The sequence below is a fragment of the Sorghum bicolor genome, chromosome 10 (assembly GCF_000003195.3).
Source record: "Sorghum bicolor cultivar BTx623 chromosome 10, Sorghum_bicolor_NCBIv3, whole genome shotgun sequence".
Classification (NCBI taxonomy): domain Eukaryota; kingdom Viridiplantae; phylum Streptophyta; class Magnoliopsida; order Poales; family Poaceae; genus Sorghum; species Sorghum bicolor.
In genome coordinates this window covers 11,371,544-11,392,483 of record NC_012879.2, presented here as the reverse complement: position 1 = coordinate 11,392,483, position 20,940 = coordinate 11,371,544, and the positions used below count along the sequence as shown (strand labels likewise).

Here is a 20,940-nt window from a genome sequence, read left to right as displayed (position 1 = left end):
AACAAGGCCTAAAGGCTGGCTGCACTTGGTGGAGGCGTGCTCGGCGGTGTCTCGAGGCCTGGCTGCCGGCCAGAGTTAGAGGTCTGGCAGTCGGTGTCTGTAAAGTGCTGGCGGCCGACGTCCCGGTGCTCTGAAGCAAGTGTGGTAGGGGCCGGAGGGAGCCTGTGGTGGGGAGGCCGCGGCCGGTTCCGAGGCAGGCGGCGGTGGGTGGCGGCAGCACCCGAGTGAGCGCATGGGAGAAGGGAGGGGCAGGAAGGAAACGCGTGGGCTTTTTCCAAATCCAAGGTCCGGCTCGTGTTTCGGCCAACAATGGCGGGCGACCCTGGGCCTACCCTATTCAAATGAGTAATTTGGGGTAGCCCAGCCTTGAAGTCGTATAAAAGATTGGGCCGTAGTTCGTACAGTACAAGTACAGATTGAAGTTTTTATTATGCTAGCAGTATAGTGGGCCCAATTGGAGTAAACAACATGGGCCTAGCCTATTCAAATGAGTAAATTTGGTAGCCCAGCTTGAAGTTGGATCAAAGATGATTGGGGGTCCTTTATCCTTCGTACTCCATACAGTACAGTTCAGTACAAGTACAGCTTTCACTGGATGCCGGCGTAGTCCGCTGGGCCGTACGGCTGCAGCCACTCCGCGAGGAGGCCGGCCTTCCTCCTGGGCCGGTGGCCCATGTCGCGGCAGAGCTGGTCGTGGTACCACGTCGTGACGGAGGCGATGCACGACTTGAGGAAGAACCCGCCGCACGCGCGCCTCGCCCACCGGCCCCACCGCGCCCACTCCGCCACGTCGCGCTCCATGTCGCCGACGGCCGGCAGCCGGACGGCGCCGCCCAGCAGGTGCGCCACCCACTTGGCCATCATCTCGTACGGGTAGATGCTGGACCCGCTCTCCACGTACCCGACCACGGCCATCTGCGGGACCCGCGGGTGCACGCACTGCCTGTAGAGCGGGAGCACCGCGCCGTCGTCCGGCGGCGCGACCATCTCGCCGAACCAGGGGGAGGCGAACATGTCCCGCAGCGGCCGGTCGATGTCGAAGCCCGTGGAGAGGATGACCACGTCGGCGCCCACCACACCGCCGCCGTCGTCGTCCACGACGAGGCCGTCTGGGCAGAAGCCGACGGAGTCGCGGCACCTCCTGAGCTCCACGCTGCCGTCGTCCACCTTGTCGTAGAACCCCTCCGGCAGTGTGCCTATCCGCCAGCCAAGGCTCCCCTGCAAGAAGCTGCCGTCCGGGACCATCCCGTGCTCCTGCATCGGGATGCTCCTCTTGTAGTGGACTTCGGCCATCTTCGAGATAAGCCATCGCTGCACGATGGATATGGGTGGAGTCGATCGATCAGTGTCACAATGTGTTTGTTCGCATGACATATTGACGTGAGCTTGTTAAGTACTATTCGCTGATTTTACTACTGAATGAGTGGCAGATTCGGTAGATAAGCTCTAGACCGGTGCTAGTGTTACCAGTGGAGTGAGTGCCGTGGCTAGAAGGCTGAGCGCGAACCCCTCTCCGGGCTTGTGAACCATCAGCTCGGTCCATCGAGCCGAGGTGGTGATAGCAAGTTTAGGATCCAGCATCCAATGGGCGCTTCTGTAGACCATTGTGCACGGGTACCTGATACCTGTCAAACAGCACGCAAATGTGCAGAGCATGCCTTAGTAATTTCCAAAGACGTAGAAGCAGCAAGCAGTGCAGGCAATGCAAAAGCTGAAAAGCATCAGTCCGATCGTATGGATCTCACCGTTTGCCTCGGCGCACTGCGCGGCGATGTCCATGGCCGACTTGCCGGCGCCAACCACGGCGACGCGCTTGCCCCTGACCAGCTCGGCGGCGTCCGCGTGCGCCATGGCTGAGTACTCCATGGAATGGAGCACTCGCCCGCGGAACACCTCGGGGCCTCTCCCGTCAGGAAACGTCGGGAGCTTCGCGACGCCATACCTCCCGACACAGAGGATTAGGAAATCGAACCTGTACGTCTATGGAACAGAGCACCAAAGATTAATGTTATTATTACTAGAATCGGAACCTGTAGCAGCATATGGGAGATGCTTGGATTTGAGAGGCTAACAAGAAAGGAGAGGCAGCTGGGGACATTGACAAGTAGCGCGTTCTTTATGCGAGGAGAGGCCGGCAGTGACGAATGAATACATGTATAAATAGTAAACACCTCATTTTGGATTCTTGATTGCAAACGGATGGAGCTGTTCGTTCATCGGCCAAGACGTGTTTGCAAATTTTTGCTAGATGAGAGAGCTAATATAATACTTTTGTTGTTGTGCTATTATTAGTTGGGTTGTTTACAGAAAGTAGGCTAATAATTAGAGCATCTATCTCCAAGAATCATTCTAAATTACTCTCCAAAACATGCATCTTTTAGAGTCATTTGAGAAAAAAAATCATTTTGTATACCTTTGTACCCTCTAATAGCTTTTTGGTATCTTGTGTGCACTTTAGACAACCACATTTTCACTCTCCATCTTTTGTTATTAAGGAATCCAAAATAAATGATGTCTATATTTGAAGACCCAATTAAGGAGTCTGTTGGAGTACATTTTTCACCAAAATCAATCCCTCTAAATTAGGAGGAATATAGAGTCTCTTAGAGTTGCTCCTAGCCACTATAGAGAGTGTACCAATAACTTAGCTGGCCTGTTTTAGATTTTAGCTAGCCTTTTAACTAGGATGTTTGGATCAGTTAGCTCTATTATTTTAGCATCCAATTGTAAAGCTAAGAGCATCTCCGAAGGCTTTGGTAAATTGACTTGGCATTTGTTGTTATTTGCAAACTCCCATAACAAAATGCAAAGGACAAAAATAGGTCATCTCCAAGGGAATTGACATTTGGACTTGGCAAATGATAAAAATAGAAGGTCTCCAGGCGCGCGCGCTTTCCTCGCGCGATTGGGTTTGCAAAGCCATCCACAACTTGGCATTTTTGCCAAGTTTGCTCCCTCATTTGCCAAGTTGCCCAAATTGCAAACTCCAAATGCAAAACCGTTGGATACCTCTTTTGGAGCTTTTTGGCAAATTACTCAAATGCAGACCTCAAATGCAAAACCCTTGGAGATGCTCTAAGGGACCCAATCCGTCTCTAAACAGAATCGGTTTTTAGGTGACTCAAGCCTAGCATCACAAAATGCTCCAATTGGCTCTTATAGTCATATACTCCCTCCGTCCCGATTTATCTGTCGTTTTAGCGGCAGTAGCATGTCCCAATTTATCTGTCATCTAGACTACTATACATGGGTCCACACCTATCTGCGTTTTTGGTGCTGGATTTGTCTCGGGGAAATCGAGCGAACAGCAGGGGAGAGAGAATCGCTGTCATGCACAGATTTAATAGGGGCACCTTGGTCTTTTAACTTTCACCTTGGTCTCTGTGTATGGTTCCCGACGACAGATAAATCAGGACAGAGGGAGTACTACATTTGTCCATGGATAAATCAACTTCTAGAGTTGTTTTAAGTTATTTTTTTCTTATTTAAAGCACATACATTTATGAAACCAAGTAAGCACATTACGAAAATATATTTATGATGTCTAGTATAATGTTACTAATTCCATATTATAAATCTTTGGGCTATGTTCAAAGTTTAAAAGTTTAATTTAGAAAAACTCTAGAAATTGATTTATTCGGTGACGAACGAGCATATGGTTATTTGCTTAAAATGCTTTATAAGTTTACGTTGACATGAGCTTATGGAAAGTAAGGACACTCACAATGCAAGACTCTATCATAGAGTCCAAGATAATTAATTACATATTATTTATGATATTTTGCTGATGTGGCAGCATATTTATTGAAGAAAGAGTTAGAAAAAAATAAGACTTCAAGTCTTATTTAGACTCTAAGTCCATATTGTTCAAGGTAATAAATAACATTAGACTCTATGATAGAGTCTGCATTGTAAGTGCCCTAATAACTATCAAAATCGACTATCTAATAAGGTAATGCAGAGCTAAAGAAAACGTCGAATAAATACAAAATGGCTTTCAGTGTAGCACATGACGGATTCTTGGATCAGTGACCACTGACCAATCCATGTGCGCATGCATGCATTGGGACGCAAACTCTCGGTCTCAATCACCATTTGGATCTTAAGCAGACCAAGATATCAAAATCGGGAGTCTGCTGGCTCGTCGTTCGGCCACCATACGTCCAAACGAAACAAAACCAAACATACACTATCCCCGACCGTGCAACAACTACCACCACATTTCATTTCTGCCGGCAATTGAGATTGACTCATCAGTAGCCATACGTCATACCTGAGTAGTGCCGCCCTCCGACTCGCCGTCGCCGTCGCCGTCGCGGTGCCGCACCCGCACGGTGAGGTGCCACTCGCCCGTGCCGTCGCCGAACGCCTGGCCATTCCCGGACCAGCGTTCCCACGCCGCCACCTCCTGCTCCGTCGCCCCGACGTAGCTGGCGCCGAGCACCCTGCAGCCGAACCGGACGCGCTCCAGGACGCCGAAGCGCCGCGCGTACGCGGCCATGTACTCCGCCACCTGGTCGTGGCGCGGGAAGCGCCGCCCCTCGTCGTCGGGCTCGGCCGCGTCCGTCGTCGGCGGCCACGGGAAGTCGGAGAACCGGTACGCGGACGCCGGCGTCTGCAGCCTCGTGGAGGCCAGCGTCCGGTTCCACACGCCGCCCACGGCGGTGCCGGACTCGAAGACCACGGGGCGGAAGCCCTTGGCCAGCGCGTGCTTGCATGCCGCCAGGCCGCTCGGCCCTGCTCCGACGATCGCTACGCGTTTCTTCTTCGCGTCCATTTATTTGCTTCTTGTGTTTACAGCTTAGCAGAATAGGCAGAGTGTTCTCTTCTCTTCTTGGCTTTCACAATTCGGAAGCCCCGGCCGTCATGTGTAGCTATATGATGAGTTAGCACAACGTCTGAGCAACTTTCCCTACATTTTCCTCTGATCCCGTAAATAGTACGTATTAAATTGTGGGTAAGAGCGAGAAACACATCACATAAACTGATTTTTTTTGTATATAGAGGTGGCTATGACAATTTTAGATATGCAGTTGACAAAACAAAAGAAATCAGTCATATAATATAGAGGCGACTATGTCTGTTTAGATACACTGACATAAGAAACTAGTTATATAGTAATACAGAGGCGGCTATGACAAATTTAGATGCGGTTGCCAGAAGAAACCAGCCATGTAAATGCTTAGCTAGATTCAAACTTTCTAACCGTCTCAAAAGGCGGTTTTCAGACAATTGTTTTTTTTAAAAAAAACTACGTGGAACTATGGTTGCTTTGTCAAAACATATGTCCAATGAACAATTTATATTCCAGATATTCGCAAATTTTTTTTGACATGATATATTGTTTTATATTTTTCAGTAAATTTATTTATTAATCAATTCAGCCTTAGGCTCCGTTTGGTTTCTTTTGCTAAATTTTAGTTAGCTAAAAATTATTTTAGCTACTCTTGGGTGACTAGTGGGACTAAACTATTTTAGCTCTTTTTAGTTAGCGTGTTTGGAAGTTTAGCTACTAAGAGCAACTCCAAGAGAAAAACTATCTGTGCTATGTATTCTATATTTGGCTATTTTGGGAGAGAAAAGAGAGTCCAACAACTATTGTATTTGATTTGCTAAAATAGGAAGTTATCTGTCCCGGAGTTCTCGCATGGTAAATATAGCTTGCATGTCCCGCTAGCCATATGATTTGCCGTATTAGAAAGACTGTTGGAGATTTTTGTTTTTTTACATGATTTTCTATTTTAGAGGTTGGCTAAATCTTGAATTTAGCCATCCATTTTTATCAACTCTCTTGGAGTTGCTCTAAAGTGACTAAAGTTTAACTAACTAAAATTTAGCAAGGAGAACCAAATATAACTTTAATCTATCAAGGTACTCACAGGTGTAGAGTATACAATGTGTTTATAGAAGGGGAACCAAACATGGCCTTAGTCTATCCAAGGTACTCAGATGTGTAGAGTATACAATGTGTTTATAGAGATGATTGTCTATACCTACACTACGATTTGCAAAAAAAGTGATTTAGAATAAAACCATAGTGAATTAGAATTGAGAATCGACGAGGCACGATAACTAGCAAAAGTTAAAACAAAGCGCCAGTGTCTCAAGGTTTGAAATATGTTTCAACATCCACGTCTACACACGATGTTCGAAATCGCAGCGTGCAGCGTAAGTGCCTAGACCCGTTAGAGCCTTCACTCGTGGACAAGGACCCCATCCCTCATACTTCCCTCGCATGTGTGAACTTCTCCTTTCATTGCTTTGTTACAAACTATAAGATGTCAAACCAATTTCAAAGAAGAAATTGAATGCATAAATCATATGTACCCAGGGATCAATCACACACATAAGTCACAAATTACATATCGTTATTGCAGTGTTTACAACAAACACAGTCATAACAACACATAGTTTGGTACAACATCGAAATATAAATATGATAACTCAGGAAAGGTTGACTGGTGAACCACAAGCCTAAAAGACCTCCAGGTAGTCATCATAGCTACCATCATCTGTTACCCATCAGAGATTTTTATCCAAAAAATATGAACAAGCGTGAGTACACCTCGTACTCCACAAGCATAGCATAAGGATTCATAAAGCTCAAAAGGCCAGACTAGGTTTACTGCATCAGCCATTTAGTAGGTCAATATTTTAACCATTAATCAATATTGAGTTATGCTTAAGCTCCCAAATAATCCATATGATCAGTTGTCAGAACCATAGCGAATCATTAAGTCACATTATAACATAATTATGAATCATCAGGTACAACATCAATTTAGGTAACCAATTATTCTGTGAGTTCTCCGGGCCGCTCATGACCATGAGCATGACTGTTATAACAGTTATACACTCTGCAGAGGTGGTACACTTTCACCGTGAGTCGTATTGCCCATATGCCCGAGGTCCATCGATCCCCCAAACACTACCAAGGTGAACGAGCAGGGTACACTATGAAGCCTTCCACAGGTCTATTCTAACCAGTTAGGGCCACGAGGTTTCCTCGACAGGCAGATGTAGAAAACTCTCTTTTTCTATGGCACAAATCCATCGCGGTTATACTCATAAAAACAGGGGTAGCCCTACACCCAAAGTGGCAAGCCCCTCTGGAAATGATCCTATTACTAAGCCAAAGTCAGAACCATGTGACTCTCCCGGTTGCACTCTAAATCCCAGCTTTTGGCGACAGATAAGTCCTTATGGAAGGTCTAGGACAACATGACCTACAATCATTTGTACCATAGCCCTAAGTTCCATTTATCATAATCATGTTTAATCAATTAATCCATGGCTCCATAACTGAGTACAGATCATATATATGTAGAGTTAGAGCGCTAGCATTTCTACCCATATGCAATAAAACCCTTAGGTAAGGTATTAGGTCATCAACAACTAGGATGTCTTTATAGTTGACAAAATTAGACACATGCAGTATGAAATATTTAAAGTGAGTAGGACATCAAGGTAAGCTCATGCTATACTTGCCTTGGTTCACAAAGTCAGGCTGCTCTTCGTAGAACTCCGAATTCCCGTAGAATTCCTCACCGTCTGGACTCGATCAACACGTCACAACAAACACGCATTCCAATGGCAGACATGCAAGCAAAATATTTCTAAAGTAAGAATAGTACTCCAGCAGTGAATAAATGTAAATAAAAGGTTTTCCAAATTCATCTATGTGCTGCTACGATCATGTCAACGCGAAATTCATGAAAAACGGAGTTACGACGCGAAAACTACGCATTAAACTAGACCACAAAAACGATCTACGGACTTGTAATTTTCTAGAAAATCTAAGTGTGGAAAACCTATATATTAGTGGTACCAACGCGAAGCTTATGAAATTACAAAACTAACGCAAGTTGAATGGATCAATTTCGGAGCTAAAACGACGATTTTACAAGTGAAACAATGCAATGGCAGTTCTGTAAATTCTACAGAGAATAAACAAATTTAAATAAATCAGAAAATCCTAGAAATCCCATCTAGGCAAGGACTGCGAACAATTATACCAACGAAGGGCTATCAGGCACTCTCAGTCGTTAGATCAGTGATTAGTGGCGGAGATTAGAGCAAAGAGGGAAAGAGAGGGGGAGAGAGGGGTGTGGCTGCCGGTGATGAGAGGGATGGCGGTGGTGCCATGAACAGCGGTGCGGAGCTCGCCTGAGTTGGCGGTTTGGGCGCTGCGGTGCATGATTCTCGAAGCTGAGGACACTGCAAGAGAGAGGGAGCGCAGGCGAGTTCATCCCTGCCCTCTGCGCGGCTAGGGGTGAGCCCGCGCGGCCCGCGCCATGGCTGGCGGCCATGGACTTCACCGGAACTCGCGGCCAGCGCGGTAGAGCGCTCCAAATCATGTGGAAAGTAGACGGGGAGGGAGAGAAGGAGACAGCGAGCTCACCAGCGCGAAGAATGGAGGTGGAGTTGGCTTGGTTCATCGGGTTGAACGCGGTGGATCGCGGTGCTCCAGCGGCGGTTGCTGTGTGCTCCCGAGCAAGGGCAAGGGTAGGGAAAGAGCTAAATGGGGAGAGGAAGGGCGGCTCTGGCTTGAGTGCTCCTCAAATGAGGCCAAGGCGCGGGGGAACGTGGGGGCAAGGAGTGGGAGCGGGGGCGCCGATGATTTCGTCATCCACACGAAGAGAGAGGGAGGGAGCGGTTGGAGGAAGGGGTAGAGCTGACAGGCGGGCCCCGCCTGGCAGCGAGAGAGGAGGGAGAAAGAGTGAGCAGATAGGCCTTGGCCCAAAAGGAGGGAGGAGAGGCGCGCGAGGTGGGCTGGCTAGCAGGCCGAAAGAGGGAGAGGGGAAGATTTCCCTTTTTTCAAACATATTTTCCAACTTATTTTTAATTTGAATTTTGAATTCAAAACTCTTGTGCATAAATTTACGCATCACAAAATAAAATATTATTGCATGTATGCATCAAAATATGTTTCTAACCTTATATTAAATTTTAACTTCCTAATAATTATTATTTTCCCTATATTTTAATGCCCACAAAATTACTTTATTAAATCAAATTTCACTATTTTGAAAGAAGGATTTTTAGGGTGTTACATAAGACGTTTCGATAGTTTAAAATATATTGTTTTTATTATTTATCTAGATAGAGTGTGTGTATATATACATACGTAAAAAATATGTATTTAGAAAAGCTAAAATATTTTAAAATTTGAAATGGGGGAGCAGTATTTTATTTGGTCAAAGGACTGAACATCGATGTATATTGAAACCTCGATACTAGCTGTTTGGAACCAAACATCGGTGTGGCTACAATAGCAAATTGAGGAGGGAGACAATCCGAAGCCTTATTGCATTGTTGTTTGTAACTAGTATAAGAAAGAGGATCTTCTCATGTTACTCCACACTGAGATGCTGTTACTCGTGGGGCTGTATATCACTGGCCATATCTCGCGACTTAGGCCTTGTTTAGATCTAAAAAGTTTTTAGATTTTGATATTGTAGCATTTTAGTTTTTATTTAACAAACGTTGTCTAATCATAAAGTAACTAGACTTAAAAGATTCGTCTTGCAATTTACAGACAAATTGTACAATTAATTTTTATTTTCATCTATATTTAATGCTCCCTGAATTTTTTTTTTGTTTTTGGAGTGAACTAAACAAGACCTTAGACCGTTGAAGTAACAGGATGCGCTTGGCTGGAGATACAGACACAGTCAAATTCTCCAATTACGGTAATATAGCATAAACAATCATCCTTTAGGATTGTGCACGTGACGTCATGCATGACCCTACCGGCCCAGAATCTATGAGGTTCTGACTGACGTGTAGAGGTTGTATCCGATTAGGACTCTGCTACCACTTGTGCCCAAGTGGGAGTATTGCATCAGGCCGGCCGGCTGCTTTTCCACACGTGCAATAGTTATAGGACTAAAAGTTAGTTTAAAGTAGTTGTAGTTAGCCAACTACTCCATTCGGGTAGTTCTATAAGACGTAGCCAAACATGGCGCATTCATCTAAATTATAAATGAACCATTCATTTATTCTATATTATAATTTTTATAATTATAAAATTATAATTGTTGGATAGTATATTTGATCATGAATCTGATCATATTAAGTTTGTATTACAATAGTTCAAAATTGTTCACCAAATTATTGGTCAAAGATTGCGAAGTTTGAATCTTGTTTTGTATGTTCGCCTTATAAAGTTGTCCGAAACAAGTAGTTGTCTAACAACGATTTGTAAACTTGGTTTAAAAATTAATCCATCTATTAGTACTCATGTTTCGATATACTAGAGCTAATTTTAACTAATTTTTACATAGCTAGCAATTAACCCTTTTATCAAACAGTCCTACAGCGCGATACATGGTTTCAAGGACAGATCTACAGTTTAATAATTGGTGCTACCAGACACACCAGTGACTTTGGACAAATGCCTTTTCTAACAATTGTTTTATCCTCTCTTCATTTTAAATTCTAAATTATTTTATGCCTTTTCATATCTATATATGGCAATAACTATGTATCTAGAAAAGATAGGTCATCTTACAATTTGGAATAGAAGGATTAAGTGATTACCTATGAATGCTGTTAGATTATTGCATGTGATGATACCAATAAGTTGATTCTAGACCCGCCCTTGCATGGTTTGAAGTCACCTCTCGAGTCACAGCCCAATTATTAGATAGGAGAGTTTTGTAGCTTGTTTGAATAAACCATCAGCCATTCAGGTGCAACCGTGACTCGGTGAATGTTGTAGCGTGTGGTGGTCAACTTGACAGGAGGAGAGGTTGGCCTAGCGCCCTCTCTATTGGCTACCATTGCGCCGATATATTTTTCTTCTGCAAGCATATAGTCGGTTAGTGTTTTGAAGTTGAGGTCCCTCCTCGTGGTTTTTTTTTTCTGGTGGTTTATATATGTCTTTTGGATTCTGTAGGTAATCCTTGGATTATTTGTGAGTTCTTTTATAACTATTATTTGACCGTTCTTTTAGCCATTCCTCTTAATGAAAAATGGGTAAAAGAACTAATCGTGAAAAAAAGATGCTAGCTAGGAGGCTCGTGAGCGTGTGAGGTGAAGTTGGCAGTTTGGCACCAAAGTGTTGTAGATGATCCAGGACTCTAGTTGAGCTCCAACAGTTAAATATATATGCTCAAAACAAAAATACAATTTTAATCGAGTTTCTACTATAGCCTCAAATTTGAGAGGGCACCCAAATCCTCCCTAGGAACCCTATTCCTGTGGCCTTTCTGGTTATCCCTCCCCGCCCACACACGGAACATAGTGCGACGGCCTCTCCCTCCCTCCCTCCAGCAGATCCCACGATGGCACGATGGAAGCGGTGATGCTGGGCCCGTGCGCCCCCTTTGGTGGCCCCATCCCTCCCCTCCCTCTAGCTCCCTCTCGCAAGGTCTACACATGGACACTATGATACAAGGCCTACGCGGTCCCTTTCCTCCCTGCATGCCCACCGATCCCTGACAGATCTCCTTTCCCACACGCTCGCTTCCTCGGTCGATCTCCCTCCCTATGGCGATGTTGACGAGAACCGATCTTCTGCTTGAGTGGCTCCTTTGGTCCTCAAGTGGATCTCCCTCCCTCCCCGCGTGTTGGGATGAGCAAGGCACTCCTCGCTTAGCTAGGTAGAGTGCTTGTCTCTGCGTTCTCTACGATGAGAGTTTTGCTAGGTAGAGCATTGAGAATAACAAGTGGGTCCCAATTGTCAGTGTCTGATTGGGACAAGAGGTAACTACCCAAAAATTCCCTTCGGCTATTTTCATCGTTGTGCTCATGAACTGCCTGCATAAAGGCCATCGGCAACCTTCCTCCCACCCACAACACTGATGGTCTTCTTCATTGTCGACCGTTGCTTCGACCATGCCACCCTACTTGACCTTACTGCCCCATCCAGCCCCACGGTGACCATTTGCCACCATCCCTGTTCGAGCTCACCGGTGCCTACCACAAGTAGCCCTCCACTAGTGCGAGCTTGATCTCCCCTGCGAGCAGTGTGACATGTAGGCCTGACATATCATTCTCTACAAGGATGGATTTGGAAGAGTGGTATGAAAATATGTGACTACCGAAATATATACGTAGTTAGTCTGCTTTAGGTAGCATTGCCAGAGATAGTCTAAGATAGATTTGTTTCCCAGCATGGCTATACAAGAGCTGAAGAGAAGGCGAGCATTTTTTCCCATCTCACTATGCTTGTTAGTGGCTCATATATGCTTTGGTTCAATCAGGACCTGCATGGTAAAATGAGACTAAAATGCCAATCCCTTAGATATCCTAAAATTAGTAGAGCAATACCCATTCCAAACAGGCAATTGGTCTGCCGACTAAAATAAAGGTGTTTATTACAAAATGTACAAGCTGATGCAACCAAGAAAGGCCAATCTCACACTGAACAGTACTGCACAGTGGTACAGCATGATTCCTCGGCCTTTCATATTTCATATAAAGCAGTTCATGTGCACCAGAGCAACTCAATGCAAAAGGGAGACCACTGTTGGTGCAGATTTCACTGCGGTCTCACAAAAAACAGATCAGCTGTTTCTTCATGTACCAAGCGGTGCCAGGAGTGCAGCAGAGCAGCGTCAGTCGTCAGTCATCTTGCCAACTGCCCATGTTGTAAAGCTATCCTGTGAAAATTCCTGCAGGCAGAGGTGAAGTTTAGCGAGCACGGGGAGAAATGGAGAACTGATAATGTAGCTGATGGTACCGGAACCATACAATTTGGCTCAGTCGAAACTCATTAGTGCTGTCAAGCTCAAGGTTTGTGTTATCTGTGGGCTCCAACCGCTGGCACTCTTCTAAATCCTTCTTGAAGTCCTCTGTTGACAGGTGGGCATAAGCAGCTAGGCAAGGCTTTGTCACTCTAGGTTCATCTCCACCGCCACAGGAGGTCTGAGACTGACTCAGGAGGAACTCGTCACAGAGAGCGAGTCCTTCCGCCAGCTGCTGAGAGTCTAGCAGTTCAAACTGGGAATCACCTTCCCACAACTTCGGATCTTGAGATTGGGGATTATCTCCATCCTCTGTTTTTTCAGAGGGTGGGAGGACAACAGTCTCTTCAATGTTTATTTCACAGTTTCTGTTAACCTGCACATTCGGCAGAAAAAATACATTATATTTTGTAAATTGCATTTTCAATTATCAAAAAACAAGTTAGCGGTATATGTTCTATTTTCAGGTTCAACTTACCTATCTCATACAAATGTGTGCTGCATAGAAAATATAGATAATGAGCACAAGAATATTCAGTTACCTGGTAAAGATTATGCTCAGGATTCTGGACTTCTTGGATTGTACCAACATGTTTGTCAGCGGGCAATGTAGTAAAATCAGGGAGATCTGCTTCCGCAGCCATTGATTCCAGATCATCCGATGTGGTTACCTGGTTAAGATTATGCTCAGAATTATGGACAACTTGGATTGTACCAACATGTTTGTCAGCGGGCAATGTAGTAAAATCAGTGAGATCTGCTTCAGCAGCTATTGATTCCAGATCATCCGATGTGGTTAGCTCTTGAGCATTCTTGTCCCCAGGTTTAAACTGTTGCTGAAAAAATAATTTAGAGACGACATATTCACCATCTCTCTCATCCTCTCCAATGCCTAGGTGGTACTGGTGCATCACCCAATTAGTCTTCTCAGCCTTCCCACCCTTTGCCGGGCTCATATAAAGCACCATTATTTTCTTACTGCCAAGCTGTTTTCCATCAAGTAATACTGGCTTTGTCTTGCCTGTCTTGTGCCAACGGACATCAGCATCAACAGTGTTTATCTTTCGACGCTTCCTAGTCCCAGTGTTGTAGGCCTTAAATGTTCTGTGGAAGAAATGTGATACACTTCCATTTTGCTTGACACCTGAAATGGACAGAGATGACTTTTCAGTGTTGACAAACAAGTGGAGTATCAAAGCAAGAGTGTTCCAACCAGAACATGAAATGTCTATTTGAAAGAAGGCAGTAACAATACAAGAGTTGTACAGGTTGTTAGTTGTTGCTTAGTTACATGGTGGAAAGCTAAAATGAAAAGTAGAATAAGCCTTTTTCTTCACCTGCAGTTTTCCTAGGCTAAATGCAGGCTGTAGGGTGTGATCAACAAAAAAGAGTGCCACAGGACAACAAATTACTAACAAAGATAAGAATTTGAGAGTAGCTGTAAACTGCAGATTTTCACATTTGATCTTATCTGAAAGTAAAAGTAAAAGTTCTTACTTAAGAACCTTAATCATGAAAATCCCATAATCTTTCAGAAAGAAGATAGAAGTACCTCGAAGTTTCTGTGGATTTTCCTAGGCTAAATGCAGGCCATAGGGTGTGATCACTAAACAGAGTCCCACAGGACAACAAATTACTAACAAAGATAAGCATTTGGCAGTAGCTGTAAACTGCAGATTTGCACATTTGATCTTATCTGAAAGTAAAAGTTCTTACTTAAGAACCTTAATCCTGAATAATACCATAATCTTTCAGAAAGAAGATAAAAGTACCTGGCAGTTTCTGCGGATGAGTGTAGCAGATGCCTTCATCTTCCTCAACCGTTGGAATAAATTCATCAATGAACGGATGAGGTTTTATATCAGATTTTCCATGTTTTGCCAGTAAGTGCCAGATTAATTCCTGGTCAGACGGATCAAATTTTACACCTTTAGGCAAACCAGGCCAATGGTGAACAACCTGCAGTGAGAACACAGTCATAAGATGATTACACTTTAATAGAGACATTGTTTATCAATGTTGATTTGTAGCTAAAGGAATATTCACAGCTACAGCCCCATACTGTATATGCAAAAGTCAAAGCATTTCAGAAATAATTGGTCTACTAAACATGGTCATGAGCTGTCTCAAAAGAAAGTCAGTTAAAGGCACAAATATAACTAACCGGCAACCATAGGTATTTATTCCAGTTTTATAAACAAGTTGACCAACTCCTTAAGATATGCAAATTGTTAATCTTTGTCAATTGCTGATATATCATTTTTCATTTACTCCTAACCATGCTTGATTACAGAGAAATGGAAACAACATATCTAGTGGAAAAGCGGAAATATTGTAGCTAGCCCAATTCTACTTCAACATAATAGCAATGCACAACTCTTACATCACTGTTATCAATGACATGGCTGCACTTTGGGCACTCTTTACTTGGGTTGCTGATCCATTTCTGTTTACTGGGATCTGAAGACCCAGAAGCATTTTTTATTTTGGTGGCAAATCTTTGGCTGTCAATTATCCAAGTTGTCCTGCAGAAAATATTGAAAGGAAAAAAATAAGCAGGGTTGCTACAGAACACAAACAACAATGCCAGAACTTCGTCATTTCTTAACAAATAATCATTGATCATTAACAAAAAAAAAAGATAAAATACAAGGCCACATTAAATGTACCCAAGCAACGAAGGTAGAGCTACTTTTTTTTGGCAGGCAGACAACAATTCAATTGCTAGGAGCAAAATTAACTTGCAGATCCTCAAAATTGTTGTCATAATAATATTGATCAAACATCCTGTTTCAAACAATCAAGACCACACTCGCCTCCACTAACTATACCATTGCCTAAATGCCTAAAGATAAGTTCAGAATATATAGCTATTCTAGCCAAACTTCCACCTAAAATAATATTGTTGACCCATGAAGCAGGAGTCCATGACATCTGTGGAAGTCAAATCTAGCAAACAATAACAGTTCATGTCCAGTTTACATGACCTGCTGATTACAGCAGTACAGAACATAAACAAGCTGGTTTTCCCCCCCACTATATTACCAAGAGAGAAGTGGTTTCTTTAAGAAAACGAGACAAGCAGTGACTACACTATCTTGCAAAGGGGGCAACCAAGTTGCCCATAACCAAGCTATCAATGGTCAGTCAAGGAACTAAGTTTGAACTAAAGACAAAAAACAAGAATAATCAAGCTAGTAGCCATAGTCTACTGTTGAAACAAGCATTCAAACAATGTAGCCATAATATCCCTTTGAGTGACACCTGGTGCACCCTTACAAACAGAAGTGTACATACTATGACTATAAATAGAACATATACTTCATTCGTACTGTAGACATATCCTCCTTATCATTAAAACCAAAGTACAGAAACGTCATCATTTGTCCAGAACTGCCGTCAACTGCAAAAAAAAAAAATCGCCGCGGCATCCATTCAGCTGAACTGAAGGGCGCCACACTGTTTACTCACCAAATCGAGCCCCAACACGACAAATCGTTAACAAAGTTAGCGATCCTAACACCTTTATAACATGAAAAAAACGTCTCCTTTTTGATCAAAACTGATGAAAAAACCAACGGAAATAGGACCCCCCCAAACCAAAATCATCTGTTTTGAGTTTTGACTGTAGCACAAGTGCTGTGCCCAGTGGAATAGTGCATTCCCCCAAATCACCCCATACTGCAAAAGATTAGCTCCGATTGATAACGGATATCAATCCCCACAACACAAATACCAAAAGGACGCATCCTCCGTAGCCCCCCGCAGCCCAAGGCGCTCCCTTTTTTTCTTCCCCTCGACATAAACAGATGACATTCTTTGCTACGGAGAAACGCGGACGGACGAGAGAAGAAGATGGTCGAATCGGAGATGGTGGCGCACCCTGTCATGGCCGCGGCAGCGCTTCCCGCCACGGTCGCAGGATCCTAGGGTTCCGGCGAGCACGCGGCGGCGCGGCGGGGGCGGCGTGAGAACTGGCTGGAGCAGGGAGAATATGTGGGGGGGTTTGTGTCTTTGTTTTTTTTTTTTTTTTTGAACGCGGGTTGACTTGACTAGACTAGGGGAAACACACACCGACCGGGTGGAGTCAAGTGCGCGCCCTCGCCGAATCACGGGTTGACACGATCAGACAATTCTTAGCCGTCGGATGGGTAATGGTCGTTTCTGATTCATCAATATGATAAGTGGGACCAGGTGATTTGTCTCTCGATGATTTGCGCGCCTCTCGCTGTGTCATGGACTCATGGTGCAGTTTTTTTGAAATCCAATGGGCGCGGCTACGAACGTGCTGGGCCTTTAGAGCGTCGAAGCTGCAAGTTGGGCTTAGGATTGATAAAAGATGGGCTACGCGTGTGGTGAGCTTTCCCTTTCCTCCTTTAACTTTCACGTTTTTTTCTTCCTCAACTTCAAAACCGGGCAAATCACCATTCTCAACTTTTCGAACCATACATTTTATCTCCCTAAAGAGGTTTTGAAGACGAGTTTTGTTACAGTGAGTGGTGGTTTTTCCTACAGTAACGGTAGTTTTATCTTTTCTTTTCTTTTTTATTTGGCTGAATATTTGAAAATTCATAATAAATCACAGAAAAATCATAAAATAAAAAATCAAATTTTGTTGGAAGTAGATATACAAAGTGAACATATAATATGGTATGATTTATTATAAAGTTTTTGCTATGAAGGTTTTGTCTTTTTCTTTTTTATTTTTTTGGCTGAATATTTGAAAATTCATAATCTATCACAAAAAGCATAAAATAGAAAATCAAATTTTGTTAGACTCAACATGAGTAGATATACACAGTGAATATATAATATGGTAGGCTTTATTATAATGTTTTTGCTATGAAGGTTTTGTCTTTGTTTTTTTATTTTTTTGGTTGAATATTTGAAAATTCATAATAAATCACAAAAAGCATAAAAATAGAAAATCAAATTTTATTAGGCTCCACATGAGTAGATATACATAGTAAATATAAAATTATAAAATGCATGGTTTAAAAAGTTAAGAGAGGTGGTTTGACCGATTTTGTAGTTGAGGGAAGAAAAGTGGACTATCGTAAAAATTATAAGAGGAAAAGTAGACTTTTTCTCCCTGCTATACTAGTGTGAAATATGGCCGGGCCTTCTTTAACCGGCATTAGTAGACGACCTGAATCATAAAAACATTTAGTCTCGCTATAAATATTAATTAAGGAAATGTTGGCGATGGATTTTATTTATTTATTGGCAAATGGAGTACTAAATGAGCATGGCAATTAGATATGCACAGGGATGTCCATATGGCATATATCCAGATATGCTAGTTCGTACATACATACTACTTTGTATATAAGGAGAGACAAATCTCGACGCACAATTTCCATTATTTTAAGCAACGCTGCCATATATGCAGATGATAAAAACTTAGAAAGTCCAATGCATGCTATTATGTAAAAAAGGAGAAAATTAGGCTGGGAAAGATTTTATTCCATAACTTGTGCCCCGAATAGCGTGAATGTAATCAACGGATGGCCTCTATATATAGTACACACATACACACCCAATAATCATCTTCCTCCCATAGTCCCATCCGCCATAGCCACGATAAGAACACAAAAGCCCCGAGAGAAAGGCAGCTCTTTCGTGATACGTCATCCTTGAAAAACCAATGACGAAGAACGGTAATGCAGCGGCGGCGACGACGACGATGATCCTGATCGCCGTCCTTCTCGGATGTCTCGCAACGACCTCCGTGCACTGTAAGGCCCTTAATTCTATACCAACAGAGTGGATTTTTCTAGGCCGGATCCCGGATATATATATATATATGTATATATGTATGTATATATATATTCTGATGCAATGCTGCTGTGATCGATATTTATATATATAGGTGGTCGAGTAGAGCCTAGAGATGTCACCGGCGGAGAGCTTGGGGCGGAGGAGTTGATTATGGTGCCGCGACCCTATTGCTACAAGGCGTGTGGCAACGGGCGCTGCGACTTCTGCTGCTGGAGCCCGTACATGCCGACGATGTGCTGGGACAGTGAAGCCAAGTGCAAGAAGGAGTGCCATCCGCCCATGATCTAGCCCTCCCGGCCCGTTTGACACTGACGGTGTGACAACGAGCGTCCGTCCGTGGGAAAAGGAGCGTATTCATCTCTCGTCTCGTCATGTATTGCATCAGTCGTGTGCATGCATGTCATTAGATAGATTTATTTATATGAATAATTGAACTACCCGGACCGCTGTCATCGCCGTTTAACTTGTTGCAAGCTAGTATAAGGCTTTCCGAATAAAAATGTAGCAGCGTACGTGTTGCTGTTTTTGAACTATATATGTTTCTGTTTTTGTTCGGCTTGCCATGATGAGCTTTCAGCCGCACCAGAGCAACTTCTATGCAAATATAAAGGGTTGTTTGGGACTGCTCTGCTTCACGTTTTTCGCTCCGCTCCACGTTTTTTAGCCAAACGGTTTCAGCTCCACGCAATCAGTTCGAGAAAAAGGGGCTCCAATTTTTTGTGGAGCTGCTCCATGATAAAGTTTATGGAGCATAGTTTGTGGAGCAGTCCCAAACACCCCCTAACTCTCTCCTGCAGACAACATGAGGGGCAGGGGCACGACGATTTCGAGTGCTAGCTCTCTCTGTCTGGGATCTCTCGATGTTAAACGTTCAATCCGATGTTCAATTATAAGCCGATTTGTTCCTCGAAACTAACCCACCACTATATATAGCAATATAATACTAAAACAATTAGGATTTTTCCAAAACATATGCTTTATATAAACCAGACCACTATATTGCAATATATATATATAAACTATTATACCATAGCTGGCTATAGAATATCAAATTTTGTAGCCGGATCCAATCCAATCTCTCTGATCAACCAGACCACCCAGCGGCAACAGCACAGGCCCACCTAGACTTCATGGGTTGCGGCTTGCCCTGCCTGTAAATAGAGGTTTTTATCCGTATGCCATTATAAAAGATTGACCAAACTATGAAGCCACTAGAAAGTTGTTCGCACCGCTGTGCCCAACTTTATCTGCGCCGCCATATATCAGACCTCTTAAACGGAAGAAAACGAACGGAATAGGGACGGAATGACATGGGTATAGCCGAAGATGAAGTTGAGCACAGCGGTGCGAATCAACTTTTTAGTGGCTTACTGATTTGGTCAATCTTTTGTAATGGCATATAGGTAAAAACCTCCTGTAAATACGCCCACGGCTTGGTTCATAAATCTAGCCATTAATCATCGGTTTCTATTTTCTCCATTCCTGACGCCCTCGACCTTCCGCAGAACTCGCTTCGTCCACATGGTCGCCAATTCCTGCCCCTCCCTGTCGCGATGCAGCCGGTCTCGCTCGGATGGCGGCCCCGGCGGCGGAGCTGCTCGCGTCGCACGGATGTCGGCTCCGGCGGCAACGCTGCCCGCCCCAATCAGATGGCAGTTACCAATGGCGGAGCGGCTTAACTCGCATCCATGTCGGCCCCATCGGAGGCGCGTCTCACCCCGCCCCAACGGCGCCCCTCGGCGGCGGCGTAGCAATGCGGTGTTCAGGTAGCGCCATGGCTGCCTACGCTTGTGCGATCGAGCAGGGCCGAGGCGACCATCCCCATCCAGCCGCCGGCAGCCAAAAGATTCGCAAGGTAAGCAGCTGCCAAAATCCCCTTCTCCCATACAAATCCTGATCAGCAGATTCCTTTGGAATCGAAGCTGATTCATATTACTTGCTTCGTTCTCAACCATCCACGCAACCTGAGATACATTGGTTTGGCATATTGTGATGATACGTGACCAATTGCTTAAATTCGACATCTACATGCAGATTCAGCGTCCTCCTCGATTTCTTCTGCTAGCTGATCACGATCACTGACGTTTCCTCGAGGGCAGCAGAAACGCCCTGAACTCCCAAGTCCAAACTGAGAGTCTGAAATGGGTTGTACGCCTCCAATCATGTATTTTTTGAGCAGGTGTACGTGGCATACTCTAGATCTGCCCAATACATCAGATAAGTTTCTGATTCGTACGGTTCTACATTTTTGTTCCTTGTTAAATGATCATATTACTTACTATACATTTTTACTATTTTAAATTAGGTGCATCGATGTCCGATGACGTACGATGATGCCTTGTGCGAAATTGCCGAGCAGAATCCGTGCTCTTTTACGCCTTGTTTACTTCCCCAAAATTTTTGCAAAATTTTTCAGATTCCCCGTCACATTGAATCTTTAGACGTATGCATGAAGTATTAAATATAG

General features: G+C 43.9%; 3 protein-coding genes across 3 annotated transcripts; 1 reads left to right on the top strand and 2 right to left on the bottom strand.

Moving 5' to 3' along the window:
• Positions 400–4,923, bottom strand: LOC8061539 (probable flavin-containing monooxygenase 1). The gene is made up of 4 exons (XM_002436788.2): positions 4,274–4,923; positions 1,746–1,980; positions 1,468–1,625; positions 400–1,311 (listed from the first exon to the last, which is right to left on the bottom strand). The coding sequence occupies exons 1-4, from the start codon at positions 4,775–4,777 to the stop codon at positions 589–591; spliced, it is 1,620 nt and encodes a 539-aa protein (XP_002436833.1). The 5' UTR covers positions 4,778–4,923; the 3' UTR covers positions 400–588.
• LOC8061538 (SUPPRESSOR OF GAMMA RESPONSE 1) lies at positions 12,252–16,733 on the bottom strand. Its single transcript, XM_002436787.2, has 6 exons — positions 16,575–16,733; positions 15,076–15,217; positions 14,465–14,651; positions 13,235–13,836; positions 12,700–13,068; positions 12,252–12,620 (listed from the first exon to the last, which is right to left on the bottom strand). The coding sequence occupies exons 1-6, from the start codon at positions 16,580–16,582 to the stop codon at positions 12,564–12,566; spliced, it is 1,365 nt and encodes a 454-aa protein (XP_002436832.1). The 5' UTR covers positions 16,583–16,733; the 3' UTR covers positions 12,252–12,563.
• Positions 20,017–20,736, top strand: LOC110430747. The gene is made up of 2 exons (XM_021448649.1): positions 20,017–20,328; positions 20,508–20,736. The coding sequence occupies exons 1-2, from the start codon at positions 20,047–20,049 to the stop codon at positions 20,553–20,555; spliced, it is 330 nt and encodes a 109-aa protein (XP_021304324.1). The 5' UTR covers positions 20,017–20,046; the 3' UTR covers positions 20,556–20,736.